Raw genomic sequence first — 20,537 nt, 5'->3', positions numbered from 1 at the left:
GGGTTGAAGCTTCGGGAGTGCTATGATGATTAGAGAATCCGTTCATCTGCACCGCTGGTGGTTCTCCAGCGGACCCGGAACCAACAAAAACACCCAGAGTTTTTGAACCATTGGTTCATCTGTAGGATATTGAAGAGACTTGTAAGATCTAAGTTGTAAGAGATAAGTTGCATAAAGGAAGTCGTCCTCCCCTCTTCCCCCCTCCCCCATTGTCCAATCTTATATTCAGCCAGGTCACCTCCTGTTATCGTTCCATCATACAGTCTGCCATAATAGGTTATCTGGTCCGTCCTCTCGCCGCACACACGAATCCAAGCACTGCTCATGTTACGAGAACCTATTAGGACATACCATACCACGGACCACGGGGAAGAAATAAATGAAGAAATGAAGTTCCCCTTCCCCCTCGCCCTCAGCGCACTTGCCGCACTCGCGCCCCTTGCATGGGCCACCCCCGCAATTGCCGCGCACTCAAAAGGGTTAGAACAACCACCCTACCGCACGGGACTCTCCGATCTGGACCCGCAGGTGCAATTCTGCGCGAGCTATTTCCTCTGCAAGACTGATGAAGAGTGTTCGAAGCTGGAAGATTGCAGGGTAAAAGCCCATTATGACCCGACCAGAATCTTTTGTGGGTACCTTTTCTATTACTATCAATGTGTTGTACGCGGATCTCCAGATCCTTATGCCAGCACGAGGTTTGATAAGGCAGCTGCTGGGCTGTCTGCTCCTACTTCTACTGCTGTTGCTGCTGCTTCTGCTCATAATTTTGCTCCTACTGCTGCTTCTCAAATGTGAATAATGATGATGGTGATGGTGACGATGATGATTTGAATCTGTTTGATGTTTCTTCTTTTTCTCTATATCCTTGAAGACATCAACTGTGTATGGCACTTGTTTTAGCTCTTGCTATTTTTGTTAGAAGTTTTCATATTATCACAAAGTTTCAATCTGTCTACTCGGGGCCTCTCAATGTGTTTTGAGTTGATGCAGGCATACCTAAATTGGCTCACTATTCACATTTGGCCCCCATGCCTGAGAAAGAAAGTGCTTGCTCTGCTTGGTTTGCAGGAATATGATTATATATCCGCTTGAGATGGTATAATATAGATAGATCTCTTTGAGACATCTTGAGGAGCTACAAGGTAGGCAGGCAGGCAGACAAAAAAAAAGCGAGTAAATCTTTCAATCTTCAACCCCCTTTTACAGGCAGAGGTCTCAAAGAGAATTGGCAGACAGAGGGCAGAGTGGCAGAGATCTCTAACTATTTTCATAAACTATGTATGAGTGTTTCGTCACCGAGACAAGAGAACTTTAACCTCGCTCATCATTAGCGCCATCATCATCATCATCATCGTCATCATCATCACCTTCATCTCTCAGGACAGATACGCTACAGCGTAGTATGGGCTAAAAGTGTAATAGCAGACAGAACATTGGAAGCAAACCTTGGGAGTTAGGTTACGGTGGGGTGGGGGTGGAGGGAGAGGAGCTAAGCACCGAATTCAGCCGCTCACCTGCCGCTTGGGGTCCGCCGCCCAACAACGTTTGACAGGCGGAAATATTTTTCTAGCTCTATCTTGTCACACCTAGGAGAGAAACAATGGAAATTCATTAGAGCTCCGAAGGAAGAAGGGGGGAATATATTGGGTGCTAAATATATAGCCAACACACACAGGTATGGTTATAATAGTTGAGATGAGTATATATAGACAGTAATCTGCGACATTGCAGAGTATATAAAAAAACAAAGAAAAAGAGAGAAATTGATCTATGTTGAGATGCAGGTGAGTGTTCAAAAATACAATACAAAGCTGTAAAGAACTGCTTTTTTTAGTTAAAATCTGTTTATTAATTAGTGTCTGAGATTGATCAGAACTTCATATATAGAGAGTGAAATTGAAAATATTAATCTTCTTTTTTTTCTTGAAAGAAGTGTTTCTCTAATTCAAACTTTCTTGAGTTTATCTAACAGCTCTGCTTCAGCTATCTACATGTCTCTTTATTTCATATCAGATGATATATATATATATATATATATAACTATCTAGGTATTCACATATCTGCCTTCTCTTTATCATTCATGCCCATTTCTGAGCTTATATACCAACTTATTCAAAGAGAAGTGTTGAGTTCAATCATGATTCTATGTTGCTGCTCTTCTTTCTTCTTCAACTCTTCACTGCGATAAGTGCATTTACTCAAAAAAGGCAGTGATATCAATGTCAGTGAGAAGTACTGATAAAGCACTTTTATCTTCAATCTTCTAGTATCAATGTTATTCAGTGAAGTCTGAACTTCATATATAGAATGAAGTAATATAGTAATATAGATTATTTCATCAGAAATGTAAGTGTGACTAACTACAAATTGTAAATAACATTTTATTGCTGTTTCATAAAAATTTGTTGCTTATTTCCACAATTCATAGGTGCATGTATAGAATGAGTTGCTTCTTGTTCCAATGTGAGCATCTTCTTAAGATTTTATTTCCACCACTTCCTGATAGTGATAATGGATACAGTGATGACCTTTTCTATACACAGGTCAACTGGCAGAAAAGGGAAAAAAAAAAAGCTTCTTGACTGAACTACTATGTACCACATATGATCTGAGCTCAGGGGCTATTGGTATCGATATCTGTTTGCTGGCAACCTGGCAATTTCAAAACTTTCTACTGGGTCAACACATGATATTAATGAACAGCAAGGGTGAATACGACTCATAATAAATAAGCCTTTCTTTCTCTCCTGTGAGAATGGTCCGGCATTTATTTGCATGCCCTGATATGGATGGAAGGGAATGACCTCGGGAATACTGTTTCACTCACCTCATACATTTGACTCACATTTGATCCGTCAACTTCAAGTTTCGTTCTCAGCAATACCGCGCACGCCCCCAAACAGGGCAGTTTCATATCTCGGATCAAAAGGTATGTATGTAAGAAGGAGAAGAGGAGGAAGAATCAGACAGGGGTCATTTGAAGGGGCCGTCACCACCTAGATTTCAAGAGGCAAGAGCACAGAAATGAGGTAAATCCCGCTAATATACGACGTGTACATCCGGGGATGTAATGGCCAAGATGGGATGGAATGGGATGGGCTGGGTAGCAAAGAGAAGACCGGAACTCCATCATTTAGGTCTGGATGTAGAACACCAGAATGAAATCCGATGAAAAGAAGAAGATTTCTGGTGATCATTTTTCGGAATCACTCTCCATGATCATGTTGCTAGTACCGCGGCGGAAAGCAGTTGATAATGATAATAACCAATATAGGAGATCAGTCTTAAATAATACGGGAAGGTGGTCCTCTTCCCATCACGCCTGGGATATTCTCAGTGTGCGGATGTCAGCCATTATTGGGATAGAAGGTTGATATCCTAAGTACTCTGGACCATGGCCTGGGCTGCGAGGCGGGGAGAAATCGCTGCCAGTCAAGTGTTTAATAAGTGGCATGCGGAGGGACGGTAAGGGAGTCAAAATTAAGGTAAAACTCAATTCGCCTTATTTTATAATATAAGGCAGTCCGTCTCGTCTGACAGAGGAATCATCGAATCGAAAGTTTCCTTGTCTGATCATGCCCTTTCCCCTGCCAGTCTCCACAGTGAGGTCATCATCTCATTCTTCCAGGTTGTTTACGCGATGTTGCTGGTTCTGTCTGTTTACTGCGGACATTGGCGCGTTTCAAAGGCCGACAAAAAAGAGAAACTTCGGCTTGAAGCTGGGTTTTCTTGAAAACTTAGGGACCTCAAGGAACCACACTGCAGGAAGAATCATTCAAAACCCATGAGAATGGGATCCTAATGTGTCTCGGCAAACACCAAACTGTGAGCTGAAGCACCAGATAGCAAAAGGCATCATCATCCTTGCTATGTAGCAAAAACCAGGTTTTCCAACTGAGCCCCGCTATGGACTGTTTCTCCCAAGGTACAAGCTCCAACTTGCCGCTATCTCGGAGCCCTTGTCCTGTACATGTTTCTCAGCAAGATATGGGGCAGGGAATGAATGGCCCTTTTCCCGCCTGGATAAACGACCTAGAGGTATACAAATTGCAGGGCCAAGCCAGAGACGAATGACAATTCATGCTAATTCTGACTCAGCGGCGGGAAATTGCTGCTTTGATTTATTATTTATTGAATCGTTCGCGGTAGAAGCCATGACGACTGCGTAACGCTGGTAGATAGCGAGCAGCCCGTTGGTATTTTTGGCCGTTATCCTTGCGCAAGTGAGGCGTTAGCCGATTTGGGCACCTTGACCAGAAGACGTAGTTACAGCCAATTGCATGGGATGACTTTCGAGCGCAATTCTTCTGTCCTGGAAAATCCTAGAAGGAACCGATCTCTTAGGGGGGAGCGGGCGAATTGTGTCTAGGTTTGTTGTTCGGTGGTAAATTATAAGAAGTCCTCCCTTAATACGCCCAGCCATAGTAATTTTGCATGGACAAACAAGTTTTTTTTTTCTTTTTTTTGGCCTCATCCCGCCTTCGAAGAACATTCCATATTATATTAGAAGAAGGAAGCGGAGCTATTAGTTCTGCCCTTTTCTTTTTCTGCACGCATTAACTGCTAGGACTGATCTTGACTCTTCATTTATATTATTATTAGTAGTATTATTTTTCCCGCTCTGTTAGAGGAGTAATTTTATCCCGTCCATTCCTCCGGTGCGGCTGCTCTTTATTTCAGTGTCTGTCTGGAGCCTGAGGTTGATCTTGCCCCTCGTTTTTCTGCCGTCGCCAAACACGTTTTCGCATTTTCGCTTCTAATTCTGCGCATCTCTCTCTTTATCTTGCCGCAAACCCCTCCCTCCCTCCTCTTCTATCGCTTTCTTCCCGGCACAACACTTCCTTTCCTACGAGAAATTAAACGGCTTGAATTCGACGAGTCCAGTCTTCTGACATCAGTCAACGAAATTTGATGCCCGCTGAGTTCATCGCCCTTAATCTCTGAGCCCATCTCTCCGGTTCACACGCGAAATCCGATAAATACCCAGTCTGCTCGATTTTCCCCCTCCTAACGATTACGACGAAAACGATATCGACTTCCAAATCTTGATTATCTCTTCTTTACGTCCATTTTTTCTTCCCCTCTTAATCCGGTTGAATTTTTTTCGAGTTGGGCGTAGTGATGGACCAGTTTAAAATGGCGCAGTTTGTTCGTGCTCAGATCTTTGGCACCACATTCGAGATCACAAACAGGTACGCAGGGAACTGACCATGTTGCTCGCCTGGTTGTCATTATCAGTTATGTTGGTCTGATTGGGGGGGGGGGATAAAAAATGCTAACAGCGACGATGATTGATAGATACACTGATCTCCAACCTGTGGGAATGGGCGCCTTTGGACTTGTCTGGTACGCTGAACCCCTGACCCCCCGCATCGTTTAGTGAGAGTTGAATACGGGAAAGATATCACGCTCTACGGAAGCCCTTCCGGCATAAGAATAGAAATAATATAGGACATCCGCTGATATTCGCCGTATAGCTCTGCAAAGGATCAATTGACGGGACAGGCTGTTGCCGTGAAGAAGATCATGAAACCTTTCAGTACCCCCGTGCTTGCGAAGCGAACGTATAGGGAACTGAAGCTGCTCAAGCATTTGAGGCATGAGAACGTTGGTGCTACTACGGTCTATGATTTAAAGTGTTTCGACGCTAACTGCTTTGAAGATTATCAGTTTAAGCGATATTTTCATCTCGCCGCTGGAGGATATGTACGGAAGATTACTCCTCTGTCGGAATTCCATATTGGACAATTGCTGATGAGCCAACTTGAACATAACAGATATTTCGTCACGGAGCTACTTGGAACAGATTTACATAGATTACTTACGTCAAGACCACTTGAAAAGCAGTTCATTCAATACTTTCTGTATCAAATCCTTGTAAGTTCTCTCACCGCCCTCGCTATGCATGGCCACCGCCGCCTGTGAGGTAGACGCCTGTTGGATATCATCCCACTGACGTTCATACAGCGAGGATTGAAATATGTTCACTCCGCAGGAGTCGTCCATCGAGATCTCAAGCCAAGTAACATCCTTATCAACGAGAATTGCGACCTCAAGATTTGCGACTTTGGTCTTGCGCGTATCCAAGACCCACAGATGACCGGTTACGTGTCGACACGATATTACCGTGCTCCTGAAATTATGCTCACATGGCAAAAGTATGATGTTGAGGTAGATGTATGGAGCGCAGGATGCATCTTTGCAGAAATGTTGGAAGGCAAGCCTCTATTTCCCGGCAAGGACCACGTGAACCAGTTCTCTATTATCACAGAGCTGCTAGGCACCCCCCCAGATGATGTGATCGAAACCATCTGCAGTGTCAATGTACGCAGAGAACTACCGACCCCACTATCTTTGTGTCTGCTTCAAAGTATCTAACTGCATTGTAGACATTGCAATTCGTCCAATCCCTGCCGAAGCGCGAGCGACAGCCGCTAAGCAACAAGTTCCAGAACGCAGACCCCCTTGGTACGAACGCAGACTATCTTTCCAAACACCAGATGCCACATTTAGATATTGGAAGTACGGGATACTGATTGACAACCACAACAATAGCCATCGACCTCCTCGAGCGAATGTTAGTTTTTGACCCAAAGAAGCGTATTACAGCTGGCGAGTCTCTTGCGCACGACTACCTCTCACCATACCACGACCCAACCGACGAGCCTGTAGCAGATGAGAAATTCGATTGGTCATTTAATGACGCCGATCTCCCTGTCGACACATGGAAGATTATGATGTACGTCCTTTTATTTAATTGATCCGCCAGTCCATCATCTAAATTACTCTGACGAATAACCTACATCCGAAAGCCATGATTTCCTGCAGCAAGCGAATGCTGTCGACGAACCTAACTAACCATCCGTGATATTTAGGTACTCTGAAATTCTCGATTACCACAATGTTGATCAGCTCGTACAAGATCCGAACAATCAAGTGCCACTCGACCCCGTAGAAGGGACCGCCCAACAGGTCATGTCCTAACTTCCAAGAGGGGCTTTGAAACGAGAGAGAAATAAAACCCGAAAACTGGGTTAAGGATAAACAAATTAGATACACCAAAGTTGGGAGATTCGGAAAGTACCCTTGTTCTCTCGGCATGTCTTATTGCTATATAATACATCCTGATATATTCAAAAACGAAAAACAAGCTCATATACCACTACACTCTAGCCTCGTTATATATACTTCATTGGGGCGAGCGAGCAGGCCTCAAGAATTCTATTTTTGCCGCCACATCTTATAACAGAACTCTCTATTTGATGGTGCTATTCCTCTGAATACTTTGGCTGTCATATTTTGCATTTTTATATCCTTTGTGGATGGATTCCCTGCTGCACACATCCTTTCCAATCTAAGTCATATCCCTATGCTTTATTTTCTCCATTAACATGTCCGGTTCTTAAGCTCTCATTTTCGGTGTTCACTTGATTCTGGGTGGTTTGGGAAGCGTTGGGGTTGCCTCCTACTTTGCTTCTATTCAACTTGAAATGTTCTACTTGGGGAATGATAGGGTTGGTTGAGACCTTCTCTTGCTAAAGAGCTTGCGAGGGATAGTACTTCGGGGCGAAAGGGATTGTCTCATTACAATGCTCGTCTATCGTCTTTCTTGTATTATTCCTCTATCCTCTCGACCCCTTACTCAGCTTGCCGTGCCTTCTTATCTCCTACCCTTAGCCATAAAAGCCTAGGCACTAAACCTGCCTCGCTTGCCGAATGATACGGTTCCTACACGTACACCGCAAAAAGTGTATGGCAAATTCCCCCATTTTTTTTCCTCCTACGATTATTTCCTTGATCTGTTGTTTTGTTGTTTTAAGTATTCTACTCATGTTTTCATTCCCTTTGATCAACAAGCAACCGGCTAGTTCAAGTTCTTCTCTACCGAAGCGGACGGATTGATTTACGGAGGATATTTATTATTTGTATGTATTGTAGTCTGTACATAGGCTTTAGTTTGCTGTTATATAGATAAGGCGGGACTTATTTTGCGTATCGGAGAAAGGAACTACTAATGGCAAGCTCAAGTTCAAAAAACAGTTTCTTAAAAATGCTTTGATGAATGAATATTCGTCCGGCTTTTTGTATCCTCGGCTCATGATCTCGCAGTTGAAGTCACACCACGTGACTCTACTAGCTCCCCAGCCAAGATTCGGATGACAGCATCAAACGGGCCATCCTCAGCCTTTTTCCCCGGGTTTGTTGGAGCTGAATATGTATCTATCACCATCATCAGCTTGCCATTTGAGGGTAAATCCCCCAGTGAGATAGAAAATCTAGCTTCCTCACATCTTTATTGATTGTCTTTTTTGGTTTGTTCATATCCCAAAAATTCCTTCCTTACCCAAGCTCCCTCGCCCCCCCCCCCGGTCGTTCGATACAACAGGATAACAAAGGAGAGAACAAGGGAAAGAAGATCGGAGGGGAACCTGCTCGGAAAATAAGAAGAGATTTGAAAAAGGATATAAAATGCGCCGTAGAAAAGATCGCGAACCTATTATTCTGGTTATAGATTTTCATCATGCAAGGTTAGTGAGCCTCCCTTTTCTATGACGTTTCTCTCGATTGTCTCAATTTAATATGCCGCTATGCGGCGAGCTTTATCCGGGAGAAATCATATTTATAGCTGTATATTCTTGTTAAGCATGTGCATTGAAGTCGAAAAAAGCGCCTGCTCTGTTCATGGCATGTTCTTTTTGGTTAGTTACTAACGTGACGGAAATAAAAAATATCGCAGAGGTCCCGAGGTCGAGCATTGCTTTTGCAAGCAAGGAGCTGATGTCCTTGTGAAGAATGATTGGTCTCTATTACCATTCATGGCACTGTCCGATGGAGCGCATGCGTACGTCTTCCAAAATACTCATCCCGTTGCCTAGCCGAAACCCGAGCTCCCCCTAATCTTCATTTATTTATTTATTTTTCAGCTCCACCGAAGATTTCTCCTACTTTACACTCAAGCAAAGCGCAACAGAGTCGGAGCCCGCCACTTCCCTCTTCGGAATATCATGCACACGCCAGATGGATTCGGCATCGCTGATCAATCGACCCCCTGACGTGACGAGGTCGACGGTTCAGAAAGCGGTGGTGGCTGTGATTGATGAGCCAAGGCATTTCGGGCAGTTGAGGCAGAAGTTGTCTATTGTTACGTCCGCGTGGTTTGCGCAGAGGTATGTGTTTTGGAGTGGTTAGTGGATGGAGTTGGATCTCAAGAAGGCACAAAGGTGGGGGGATTGATGCTGGGGAAATCAGAACTAGTTGGAGATGGGGATTAAGGGTCGGGAATTGTTTTTCTTTTCTTTTTGGTTTGCTGACTCTGTTCGGGAATTGTTAGAGATTTCTCGGATACGGATATTTTAAAGGTATGGGTTTTGCCATCGCGTCGATTGCTGGTTAGGATGTGCAGCTCACTTAAGTCTTTCGTGTTGCAGATATTCCAGGAAAACTTGGCGGAAAGTTTAGATAATGATGAAGGCCAGAAAGATGAGAACTTGGGTGAGTGGCTCCGTAATGCTCCTTTTTTCGTTCAACCTTGCTAATTTTCTACGGGAAGGCCTTTCATTACGAGAGATGATCCATGAATTCAAGCACCAGACTCTGGTCTTGTTTAAATGCCTTTTACTGCAACCAAAAGTACTTCATGGACATTGGCTTCGCCCCAGGAGACTGAACATATAGCTTACAGTCCACTAGATGCTATTCTTTGGTACCCGCTGCGAACGACTCTGCATGATCCAATTCTCACTTATATCCTTAATACCCGGCCTTATTCACCATCTTGAAGATTGCGCAGACCCGTCCTTTGATAGCTACGCAGAGTCTGTTGTTAAACCTACGTCTCTCAAAACGAGTGAGAGGAGCTCATGTAAGCAAATTCAGCGACTGGTAATCTGTATATCCGCTCATTGACGGATTTTTAGTACTCGCATATATGGGTTTACCTCTTCAGATCTTCGGCAAGGTTTGCTTCCCACTCCATTTTTTTTTATTCGTCCTAGCAGATTGAATCTCCGTACTAAGTTTTTGATAAGGGAAGTATATTTGGTCCCTATACGCCCCTCCAGCGCCTGGATCTCCTCGCGGATTACGGCACGAAATCGTACGTGGTTGGATCCACAAACTCCCTGCTGTTGCAGCAGAAAGACCGGTACAGCGATATTCTTATTAATGTAAGGGTTGCAGGTCTTTGGCATGGAAATATTTATTTTATACTAACATGGGTACATACATCGTAGCTTGACGAAGATACAATCAACATTACCTCGCCATCCTTGAGATCTGCTCTTTCGCTTTCCGCAGCTGACAGGCGATGGATTGATTTTCTGACGCAAACAATCTATGAAACCTGGGATGATAACCAGCCAGAGCGGCCTAACACTCATGGATACTTGGGCTCCGAAGAGTTCATTCGCCTGCAATTTGAAGAGTATCTATTGGCGCTTCTCTCTTGTGAAAAGCTCCACGATGAAATGCGTCGCGGTTCGGGAACTTTATCACCAGGTTTGGATGTTGAAAGTGACCCGGCATCTGAATTTGGCACACATTTCCTCGAGCGTTGGAGGACAACGTCCAACTACGCTCTGTTTCACAAGCTCACATCTGACTCTCATTTGTTCTCAATCGTGGAACCGCGCCATCCCTGTGCTGGCGGCTTGGGTATCCAAGATATCCAAAGACGACTGGCCCAACAGATATCCGAATTACACTTGGATGAGCGAGTTCGCGAGGGCCGCGAAGCTCTTAACAAACACTTAGCCACTGGCCAAAAGAGAGTTAACTTCGCGTTCAACAGTTTCTGGGCTGACATAAACCAGCGTAAGAAGAACGAACAACAGCGGAGATACTCCGAAGAAGTTTCTGCGTCAGCGGACACTAACTCAGTAGCATCTCCCCGGACGTCGACTTCAACGATTGCAAACTCTCCCGGTGCAGGATCATGGACATTTGGCCCCCGAAAAGCGCCGGTAGTTGACATTTCCCAGGCGCAGGCAACTGTCGCTGCCGCGGGACAACGTGCATCTTCCTATTTTAGTTCCTGGGGCGCCTGGGCAAACGATCGACGAAAGGAATGGCAGGAGAAGAAAGCCAGCGGGAGCAACAGCCCGGTGTCATCGCCTACTGCAGTGGTTTCGCCCCAGAGCTTGACCATCACTCCTAAAACGAACTCAGACGATCCGAGTCACTTGCCTGGAAGGGGCTCAGAGGAGATTCAAGGCCGCACGCATCACCCTAGTGGCTCCGTGTCCAGCGCGAGCACGAACCTTAGCCACAAGAAGGCATGGAGCAACTTGTTATGGAGGAGTAGCGGCAATCACACCTTTGACCCGGATATTCAAAATAATGTTAATCATAATAATACAGCGCGGAGCCAGCGAACAAGCCGAGATTTGAAGATCAAGGAACGCGATACTACTAATGACGTGAACGATAACGATAACAATAATTCTAATACCAATATCGATGCCGTTGCTACTACAGCGAAAAACAGCCCTCCCCCATCCGAGCCACTACCAACATTACCGTCGCAAAACAAGGACTCCTTCGTACCATCAACAGCCATATCCATGTCTGCAATGGATGCACAGACAACAAGCCAGCCCATATCCTCACCAACCCTCACCGCCGCCGACAAACTACAGGTAAACTACCACACCCACGAGCCAGCAATTTCCCCGCTCAATCTTGATGAGTCGGCTCATTGCGACCCTTTTACGGTCGTGGATCTGTCGGGCCCTACGCAGAAGTCGTCGACTAGTGAGGCTACCACGAAGGCAGAGTAGAAATAATTTCGTGGTTGTGGGCAAAAGGGAGATGGGTGGGTAGCAGCTGGCTAGAAGGCCTTGCTTCCTACTCTTCTTTGTTTCCCCCTCTCCCTTGTTCATCTACCTTTTATTGGTTACCCCTGGTTTCTAGCTTCAAGATGGAGGGAGATGATGCAGCAACATCTCCCTCTTCATTTTCCGTTCCTGAAATTACCATACTGTTCTTCCTTGTCAGCCCATCTCGGCGTTATCTTTTCTTCCTCACTCTCTCTCTCTCTCTCTCTCTCTCTTTTTTTTTTTTTTTTTTTTTTTTTTTTTTTTTTTTTTTTTTTTTTTTTTTTTTGGGAGCCGACCAAAGAATTTAGGGATGGTGGCCCAAGAAATAATACCCTTTTTCCTCACGTCCCTTCTGTTTGTAGGGCTTCAAGTAGAATTCATTTGCTCTTTCATCACTGTTTTTTGGTCTTTTTGTGTGAACCTTTGATGATATCGTCCGTTTGCTCTTTTTACAGTGGCAAAAATTTCCATGGGGTGTGGTTCGTTACTATTCGTTTCCTTTTCCCTCCTAATTTTGCAGAGAATTATCGGGTGCTTTTTTATTTTTTATTATGTTGATGCTTATGTTTAGGTCCGGGATAATGTGTCTTATCTATATAGGTATATATATCTATGCTACATTTTTGTTTTCGGGATACCTGTTTTGGTAGCTGCCATCTACAAATTGACATGCGGGATGAACCTTCTTTGTTGATGTGGTTAAAACCTCTTCTCTCTCCCTTTTCTCTCTTACATTTTACCATGCTTGGTTGGTTTTTCTTACCCTTATCTTCATCGCCATTACTATCACCAACCTGCCTTTGATTTCTTATGATCCTTTTGATCCATATTCATCAGGTCGCCAAGTCACATACAATTCCTGGCCATTCAGCTTTCTGAATCAGAGAAACGATATATGAAATAGACCAAATCGGAAGCTAGCGGAAAGTTATATACATACAATTATATACAACCCAGTCAGTCCTCCCAGAAGAAAAAACGTAACCGTTGCTCATGCATAGCCAGGCTGTAGATTCTTTTTATATCCCCATAAACTTAATAGTGATATGCGAAGTATAATAATAGGATGAGGCTTAACCAAATAGTCCACCCAATTCAAGGCTATCTCGGCTTCCTTGTCCAACCTGTTTGAAACTTTGTGGCGTTAATCCGAGGGAAAACATGGGCTTCTGTGTTGAATACTACATCTGTGAGTGGGAGGAGGTCGGTTGGCGAAAATAGGAGGTAGAGATATTTTAGAGTCTCGGCCTAGACAGACGTTAGTAATCCAGCTACGTTTTTGCTTTTAAGTTCTCCCCAGGGGGTGGGTGCGTCTGTTGTTTGAAGGAATAAATAACTGTTCAACTTACCAGCCAAAAACTCTCCATGTTATCTCTAACCTTAGGCGGGATACTATTTACATTGTCCAAAGACACATACCCTTCTCCATGCGGCGGGATGGTATATTTCTCAAACGCCTCGAATATCTCCCATCCCCATTGCCGGTAGATGGGGTCCTCAGTTATGCGCCACATCATAAAGAGACTCTCTATCGTCTCCGGGCGCTGTAGATTGTGCGCATCAAGTGGATTGACAATGTAATCTTGTTTCCAGGCGGAGATGGAGTCTCTGCTCGGAGGTAGAGGAGATTTCTTTTCCCCGGGAACAGGTTGCAGGTCCGCATCGTGCGCATTGAACCAGGCGATCTCGGGAGCCAGCCCTGTACTCGTGACTTTGTACATGCCCCAGCATGTTTTCATGAGTTCTTTGGCAAGGTTCATCTGCTTCTCCTTCTTGTCGCTCCAGCCATGGATCTCTTTCGCTTCAGATACCGTGAGTCCGCCGGTTACGCCTAGTGCAATCGTGCCTGGCAAGAAGCAGACGAGATGGTCCATCTTTGGGGATAATTTGCCTCCAATTCCGGAGGGTAACTCAGCGACGAAATGCAGGTTTGAGAATTTTGTCTTGGTGACCATGTGCTTTCGGATTCCGGCTAGAGCTTCAGACCACATCTCGAGATAAATGGGTTCGGATGTCTGCAGATACTGCTTTAGGAGATATTCTGTCAATAGGTCGATGTGTGGTTAGTGCCTGGGGTTCTTCTAGAGTGTGCTTGGATAACTGTCTGAAATACCGTAGTATGAATCGCCACGACTCCCGAGTCGGATTTCTTGAGTTGTAAAGTGGCCGCTTTGCGGGTCTACAAAAATGGGGAGAAGGCCATCTTGCATGCCGTTGTCATCAAGCACTTGCATGATTTTCTCCGCCTTGCGCCAGTAGACTTCATTCCCAGTTAGGTTGGCGAGATATTTCATTTCTAGCTGGAGAGTCGCAGCTTCTGCCATCGAGGAAGATCCGCCATCAGTATGCGATACAATTCCCTTTTTGGTCTCCAGGTGGATACTTGCATACGGGATCCCGGATGGGGATTCGTATGCACCGAGTAGTCGATCTGCAAGGTCAATCGCCTTTGACAAGTAGATGAAGTCTCGTTGAGAGGCGACGTCTGGGAGTTGGCCTGCAAGATAGTGTGCAGAGAGAAGGCCACCTAGCATGCGAATTGTCGTTTCGAACGTGTTGACGTCTTGATCTTGATCATATGTAAGTTCACGCTGGATCCATTTACGAGCTTCTCCCAGCTGAGAGGTTAGGTTCATAATCATCATAGTGTCCAGGCTATCAACGATAATCCATCCCAGGCCCTTTGGGCTCATCTGCGAGCCTTTTTGGGAGATTGGGTGAAACTGGTCTTGGCCTGATGGAGCGCGAGGATGAGGAATGCGTAATTGCTAGTTAGCCCATGCATTTTTGCTTAGAAGTTTACACTCATTGACAAAGAATAACATGATATAACGAACCCCAGGCATATTTTGTGTAAGCATCCCAGCTACTCACAAATGCTTCCTTAACCTTTCCCCGGCGATGTTCCCAATTGCTTGCCCTCCACCTGTAGAGGCGCAACCCATTCGGAGAATCTTGAACACGCAAAATCACACCCAATGCAAAAGCAACACAGGCAGCCAAGAACGTCGTAAGTTTCAGGATGGCCCGCAATGTCCATGTCGAAGTCTGCGCGTTTTGAGAGCGCGTATAAGATCCCCTTGTCCTGGTATGTGGTTCCTTGCCGGGCGAACTCATTTTCACGTTTTGACTTTTGGAGCCGTTTCGACGGAGAGAGGCGACTGCTAATCCTCACGTCCTTCGATTGTAGTTGGCCTGTTGATATAGCCCAGTCCCAAAAGCCAGCCTGCCTTCGGTACAACTGTGTGGTTGGAGGTTGGTTGAGGAATGTCCACAGAGCGATTCATCTTGGCGGCAGTATTTAAACCTAGCTTTTGTCTCATTTCGTTAAATAGCTACAAGAAAACCAGGTAACAATGAGAATAAAATTAAAAATGCAGCAAAATTATCAGACAGGCTGTCGTATTGAATGGATGGGTGCAGTTATTGAAAAGGGCTTCTATACTATGGCCGGGGATTTAGTTATTTAACTAAATAAGCCTGTGTGACCCCTCTGTTGTTGTCACCTATCTATCATTGTTCAGCCCACAAACCAGACATAAAAAACGCCTCAAACTACAGTTCAAAACGGGACCAATGCTGTCTCTATACTAGGCTGAGACTGATAAAACGAATACCAAGTACGCTCGGTATACCTTGCCAACAAGGCTCCTGCATCGTCTGTAGTGCTAAGGTTGCTTTCCAGGTCGAACGCGGAAAAAAGGCTGCTCTTGAGGGTTTAACATAACACTCCAAAACCAAGGAGCCTTATTGTAAATAAATAAAGGCTCCTAATGACGGGAAGGGGACGTGGTTGACGGTGTAAGTGTGAACGCCTCTCTGGAACTACGGAGTACTCTCACTCGAACCATATCATCCAGGTGTTCTACACTATGTACTTCCACAGTCATGGTCCTGAAGGTCTCCGCCAACTGACAGGAAGTTTATTATGGCTGGATCTGCTCTTTCTTTGTGGGTCGATTTCTCCCAGTTCGCCCGCGCAGCTAAGTCCCACACAGCTAAGACGATGCATCAGCTTTATCAGATTATTGCTGTGGCTATTCAAATGTTCAGAAGAGGCACTTAAGGACCCTTTCTCCAATGGTTCATGAATTCTCTTGCTATTGGCAAAATGTTAAAGTGCAATTAGATAAAGTATAGCATATTTGATATCCTTTGCCTCCTTTAAGAACACCGTTACAAATGGTTATTCATGGTGAACTGGCAATTTATGTTGGATTGCTTTATTGATGGAGCAACCACCGAACAGGGTTTGTAGGTGAGCAGGACATATGAATATAATTCCTCAAATTAATCTAGTTATCCCCTCTTTTTCTTTGATATCACCATCACCATCAACATTGTCGTTGACAATCCCACGCGGCAGTCGGCTAAAGTTAAACAACTCTGTGGCGCTTACTCAGCTGAATCTCCCCGCACATCTGATGTTTTCTTTTATTGGAGCGTTGGTTTATATCGCTCCACAGCCCAGCAGCGTTGATATATGCGGACCTGAATCCACTTTTCTTTTTTTCAGGACGCTTCGGCCATGCTTATAACGTTATCCTTGCTGGAGGATATTTATCCAGAGAGCAAAACTACCTCGGTTGAATCAAAATGGGCTCAAACGAATACCCACATAAACTGACAGACCCGTTCACCCACTGACACTGACTTGATTTCTTAGACCTTGGGACATTTATAAAGAATCTCTATATGCTGAACAAATAATAGAAACTTGGCCCTTTACTCAACCTCTATCCTGCGACTAGATACGTCGTATCCCGCCTTAACTCCCGCCAAGTCGGCTGCCGCGCTTACCGTTATATCACAAGGGAAGCAAGCGATGTATTATACAAGCGAAGAGCTCTGAATTCTACATTTAATCACATCCACACTCGTTTCCCCGTACCTCTCATACGACCCTGTACATAACCCCTCACACGCACGTTCGTTCGTTACGAACCTCCAAAAGATGGTCAGCAGCAACGAAGACACCCCCTGGGAAAGGGTCCAGTCCTTCCTCAACATCGCCTCCGCCTACCCCCAAAACTCCAGTTGGGATGTGTCATGCATGAAGGCCATCAAACTTGTGAAAGTCGAACCGGGTACCGTCGAATTCGAATTCACAGTAACAGAAAATATGTGCAATCCGCTGGGGATATTGCATGGCGGCTGCACAACGACGATCCTAGACGTTCTAACGTCGACAGCGGCGTTTTCCCTACCGGACAATGACCTGGCGCTAGGGACGCTCAGTCGGACGTTGACAATGACGTTCCTGAGGCCTGTGCCTGTGGGTACGACGGTGAGGGTTGTGGTTCACTTGGTGGCGGCGGGGAAGAAATTTGTTAATTTCACGGGGAATCTGTTGACGCTGGATGGGAAGGTTTGTGCTAGTTGTGTACATGATAAGGCGGTGTTCAGGCCTGAGAAACTATGAAGAGGAGGTACGGGGGATAGTTTGTGGGATGTGATGTTTAGTGGAATGAGTTGGCTATTGGCTAATGGGAGCTGTGCAATGGGTGGTCAAAAAGAGAGATGAGAGCAGTCTTGGCCCTATCGAAAAGGACCTTTCCTCCGTTAAAGAGGTGGTGTGCGTTTTCAAGCCCAGGGGAGCTCGGTTTACATGAAATGGTTCGACGGATAGATATTGCGTTTATATCATTTTCCTGGATTTTATTTTGTAGAACTAGAAGAATAATAGATAGATGAACGCATTGTAATCTGTAACTGAATTCCAAGCGCAGATAGAGTCCGAGGTGTCCGCCGTTCCAGTGTTGGCCGGTTGGTGAACCCTCATATTGGTGTTGGTGGGAAATGGGGCCTAAGTTCTGCTTGTAATAAATATGAGAAATTCGATGTTTTAGCAGTTTCTAACTTCATTTTGTTCCCGATTCAATTTTAGTTATACGTTTGTATGTTTGTATGTATGTTTATATATTATCTCTCTATATATTAAAGAAAAACCAACTTTTCCGTGCAAAAAACGCTGTAACGTGACCTCACGTGATATCACGTGCACCCCATCAAATTTATGGTTGAGATTAACAGCCGGCTCTGCGGCCTGTACAACTCTGATAGATAATCTTCATTCTTTTCTTTACAGGTGTTCTCTACTGTATTTACATTCTTTATACTCTTATCTACGTTCATTACAACCTGTGTACTACGTTCATTACAACCTGTGTATTCATTAATATACTCTTTCATGCGCCGCTGCTCGACATGTGGGGATTCTCATCCTCTCAGCGCGTTTGAACATCCTCAATCCAATGCATTATTCCGTACATGCTCTACGTGCCGTCAAGCCCAGCGTCATGCACGCCAGACACATTCAGTTCAAACCTCCCGCCCGCCATTGGGGGATGTAGCTGCTTCTGTGCTCAACTCACAGCGAGTTGAGCTGTCACACTGTGATACGTGCCGTGAAGACTGTCCATCTCACCTGTTCCGCGTTGCCAATCGCGTGTTCAAGAACTGCAACAACTGCCGGGCTCTCAATCGTGAACGTGCCCGCGATGCCAAACGCCGTCGTCTGGCAGCTGCCGCAGCAGTTCATGCAGGCCATATATGTGCGGATTCACCAGAGCGGCTGTCCCTTGATGTCCTCAACAATCGAACCGGCCCAACTACCCCTGAACCAGCTGTTAATCCTCCAATCACTCGCGGCCGCCGGTCTGTTCCCTGCGGCTTCCGGTCCTACACCCGTCGCCGCCAACCACTTGATTTTGGCCGAATGAATGTCTGCTGCTCTGCCTGCAGAGCTAAGCATTGGATTGACGAACGTGTACGCGGGTCATCAAAGACCCTACCAGTGTTTTCCACATGCTGTGCAAGAGGTGCTGTAAGACTGCCGCCTGTCAAAGAACCCCCACAAGAGCTACGTGGGCTGTTTAATGACAATACAGCTGACGCGAAGCATTTCCGCAAGCATATTCGGAACTACAACTCTGCCCTGGCATTTACATCTATTAAGTGCAAGCAGGATCCACGCCTGGGTCGCCTGGCTACTAGCGGCCCGGTGCCATTTCAAATACAGGGGGAACTCTATCACCTGCAAGGGCCGTTAGAGCCTGAGCCAGGTGAGAATGCCTGTTTTGCACAAACATGGATCCACGACCCACGGTTTGGTGCGGGTATTTTAAACGGTGCAGACGCTGTCATACGTCCTAGCGTGTTTAATCGTATCCGTATTGCATTGCTTGCTGTTCGTTCATTTGCTTTTCCACATTCTTCTATTATGTTGTTATAACTGCTAATGTTCCCAAGGTTAATCCTTTTATTCAGCTTTACCGGTCCGCATGGGAGATACTACAGGACAGCCCTGCCGCGCGTGTCGGTTTGAACCCTGTTCTACAGCTGGAGGCAGGCAATGACCGCCGCCGTGAGAATCTGCCTACTGCCTCTGAGGTTGCAGTTGTTATACAGGACACTCCCGGCGGCGCCCGTCACCCCCGTGCCATTCTTCTGACGCTACGACAGCCCGGTGCTGGCTTGGGTCTCACACGTATTGATTCTCGCAGTCCGTTATATCTTCCACTGCATTATGTTCTACTTTTTCCTTCCGGAGATCACGGCTGGCATGTTGATATGAATGTGCTTGCGGACCTCCCACCCGCCCGCAACGGCCCTGATGATGATGTTGATGATGCTGTTGAGGATGGAGATGAGCGTGGCGGCCGTAGCCTGACTCTGCGTATGTGGCATGCATATAATCTTTTCCAACGAGATGGTGTTGATGCTCCTCTTTTTCGGGCCGGACGTCTATTTCAACAATATTTAGTTGATGCCTACGCGAATGTTGATGAACAGCGGCTGAACTGGGTCTGTGCTCACCAACTGGAAATCCGTGCAGATCAATATAGTGGTCTACGTGATGCCATACAGGCAGGTGATACGGACCATGAGCAGCTTGGCCACTGTGTGATATTACCTGCTTCTTATATAGGCAGTGAACGTTTTATGCATAAACTGTTCCAGGATTCTATGGCAATTGTCTCCAACTACGGGCGTCCAACCCTTTTCATTACATTCACAGCCAACCCTGGGTGGGAGGAGATTACCTGTGAGTTGCTCCCTGGCCAGGCTGCAGCGGACCGCCCAGATTTGATTGTACGTGTTTTTGCAATGAAGATTTTTCATTTTCTTGACATTCTCAAATCCGGGCAGCTGTTCGGGCCGATGTTGGCCAGGGTATGGACAATTGAATATCAAAAACGTGGACTGCCTCATATGCACCTGTTGGTCTGGCTAGAGGACTCTGAGCGGTTTTTGCGGCCTGATACAATTGACGATATTATATCTGCAGAGCTGCCAAGCCCTGCTGAGGATATAGGCGGGTTGGGTGAATTGGTCCGTAAATTCATGATTCATGGTCCATGTAATGCTGGCGGGGCGAGCCCCTGCCATGAGGATGGCAGATGTACAAAACGTTTCCCCAAAGCTTTTCAGAGTGCTACAGCTGTTGAAGAGAATGGCTATCCTCTGTACAGACGGGAGCATGATCCATCTACCTCCTTTAAACGTACTGTCAACAACAGCGAGGTTGTAATTGACAATCAATGGGTTGTTCCATACAACCCCTATCTCATCCGCACATATAAAGCACATATAAACGTAGAGGTCTGCGCCTCTGTTGAAGCCATTAAATACATCAACAAATACATCTACAAGGGCCCGGACCGCACTGCCCTCCGTATCGTTGGCTCCAATGATGAGATTGATATTCGACTGCAC

At 45.6% G+C, this 20,537-nt stretch overlaps 5 protein-coding genes across 6 annotated transcripts; 4 read left to right on the top strand and 1 right to left on the bottom strand.

The window, feature by feature from the left end:
• Positions 1-1,896, top strand: BDCG_02100. Of its 2 annotated transcripts, XM_045417655.1 has the most exons (3): positions 1-284; positions 345-631; positions 1,426-1,522. In XM_045417655.1, exons 2-3 carry the CDS (start codon positions 388-390, stop codon positions 1,458-1,460), a joined length of 279 nt encoding a protein of 92 aa, XP_045279913.1. In that variant the 5' UTR covers positions 1-284; positions 345-387; the 3' UTR covers positions 1,461-1,522. The 2 variants fall into 2 exon arrangements, with proteins under 2 accessions (XP_045279913.1, XP_045274403.1); XM_045417654.1 differs by having other exon boundaries at positions 1-1,896.
• Positions 1,897-3,600: 1,704 nt separating this feature from the next.
• On the top strand, positions 3,601-8,091 carry BDCG_02098 (CMGC/MAPK/P38 protein kinase). The gene is made up of 9 exons (XM_045417653.1): positions 3,601-5,195; positions 5,302-5,349; positions 5,481-5,610; positions 5,666-5,709; positions 5,781-5,880; positions 5,971-6,327; positions 6,393-6,471; positions 6,559-6,742; positions 6,879-8,091. Exons 1-9 carry the CDS (start codon positions 5,125-5,127, stop codon positions 6,985-6,987), a joined length of 1,122 nt encoding a protein of 373 aa, XP_045274402.1. The 5' UTR covers positions 3,601-5,124; the 3' UTR covers positions 6,988-8,091.
• A 53-nt stretch (positions 8,092-8,144) lies between these two features.
• On the top strand, positions 8,145-12,047 carry BDCG_02097 (Avl9 protein). The gene is made up of 10 exons (XM_045417652.1): positions 8,145-8,531; positions 8,741-8,845; positions 8,928-9,170; positions 9,335-9,362; positions 9,432-9,495; positions 9,554-9,633; positions 9,694-9,865; positions 9,921-9,961; positions 10,032-10,169; positions 10,236-12,047. The coding sequence occupies exons 1-10, from the start codon at positions 8,473-8,475 to the stop codon at positions 11,778-11,780; spliced, it is 2,475 nt and encodes an 824-aa protein (XP_045274401.1). The 5' UTR covers positions 8,145-8,472; the 3' UTR covers positions 11,781-12,047.
• Positions 12,048-12,298: 251 nt separating this feature from the next.
• BDCG_02096 (mannosyl-oligosaccharide alpha-1,2-mannosidase) lies at positions 12,299-16,270 on the bottom strand. The gene is made up of 4 exons (XM_045417651.1): positions 14,657-16,270; positions 13,933-14,553; positions 13,169-13,860; positions 12,299-13,067 (listed from the first exon to the last, which is right to left on the bottom strand). The coding sequence occupies exons 1-4, from the start codon at positions 14,934-14,936 to the stop codon at positions 12,921-12,923; spliced, it is 1,740 nt and encodes a 579-aa protein (XP_045274400.1). The 5' UTR covers positions 14,937-16,270; the 3' UTR covers positions 12,299-12,920.
• BDCG_02095 (uncharacterized protein) lies at positions 15,802-17,747 on the top strand. The gene has a single exon (XM_045417650.1). The coding sequence runs from the start codon at positions 16,774-16,776 to the stop codon at positions 17,239-17,241; it is 468 nt and encodes a 155-aa protein (XP_045274399.1). The 5' UTR covers positions 15,802-16,773; the 3' UTR covers positions 17,242-17,747.
• Positions 17,748-20,537: the final 2,790 nt, after the last annotated feature.

The sequence above is a fragment of the Blastomyces dermatitidis genome (genome assembly GCF_000003525.1).
Source record: "Blastomyces dermatitidis ER-3 genomic scaffold supercont1.2, whole genome shotgun sequence".
NCBI lineage: Eukaryota > Fungi > Ascomycota > Eurotiomycetes > Onygenales > Ajellomycetaceae > Blastomyces > Blastomyces dermatitidis.
Note: the sequence above shows the minus strand (reverse complement) of the source record. Positions and strands in the feature narration are given on the sequence as shown.

Coding starts and splice junctions, on each gene's coding strand:
- BDCG_02100 (XM_045417654.1), top strand. CDS start 325: ATGTTACGAGAACCTATTAGGACATACCATACCACGGACCACGGGGAA.
- BDCG_02098 (XM_045417653.1), top strand. CDS start 5,125: ATGGACCAGTTTAAAATGGCGCAGTTTGTTCGTGCTCAGATCTTTGGC. Junction 5,881..5,970: donor ACTTTCTGTATCAAATCCTT/GTAAGTTCTCTC, acceptor ACGTTCATACAG/CGAGGATTGAAATATGTTCA. Junction 6,472..6,558: donor CCAGAACGCAGACCCCCTTG/GTACGAACGCAG, acceptor CCACAACAATAG/CCATCGACCTCCTCGAGCGA.
- BDCG_02097 (XM_045417652.1), top strand. CDS start 8,473: ATGCGCCGTAGAAAAGATCGCGAACCTATTATTCTGGTTATAGATTTT. Junction 9,962..10,031: donor CTCTTCAGATCTTCGGCAAG/GTTTGCTTCCCA, acceptor GTTTTTGATAAG/GGAAGTATATTTGGTCCCTA. Junction 10,170..10,235: donor ACAGCGATATTCTTATTAAT/GTAAGGGTTGCA, acceptor CATACATCGTAG/CTTGACGAAGATACAATCAA.
- BDCG_02096 (XM_045417651.1), bottom strand. CDS start 14,936: ATGAGTTCGCCCGGCAAGGAACCACATACCAGGACAAGGGGATCTTAT. Junction 13,861..13,932: donor TCGTGGCGATTCATACTACG/GTATTTCAGACA, acceptor ACCTATTGACAG/AATATCTCCTAAAGCAGTAT. Junction 13,068..13,168: donor ACATGGAGAGTTTTTGGCTG/GTAAGTTGAACA, acceptor ACGTCTGTCTAG/GCCGAGACTCTAAAATATCT.
- BDCG_02095 (XM_045417650.1), top strand. CDS start 16,774: ATGGTCAGCAGCAACGAAGACACCCCCTGGGAAAGGGTCCAGTCCTTC.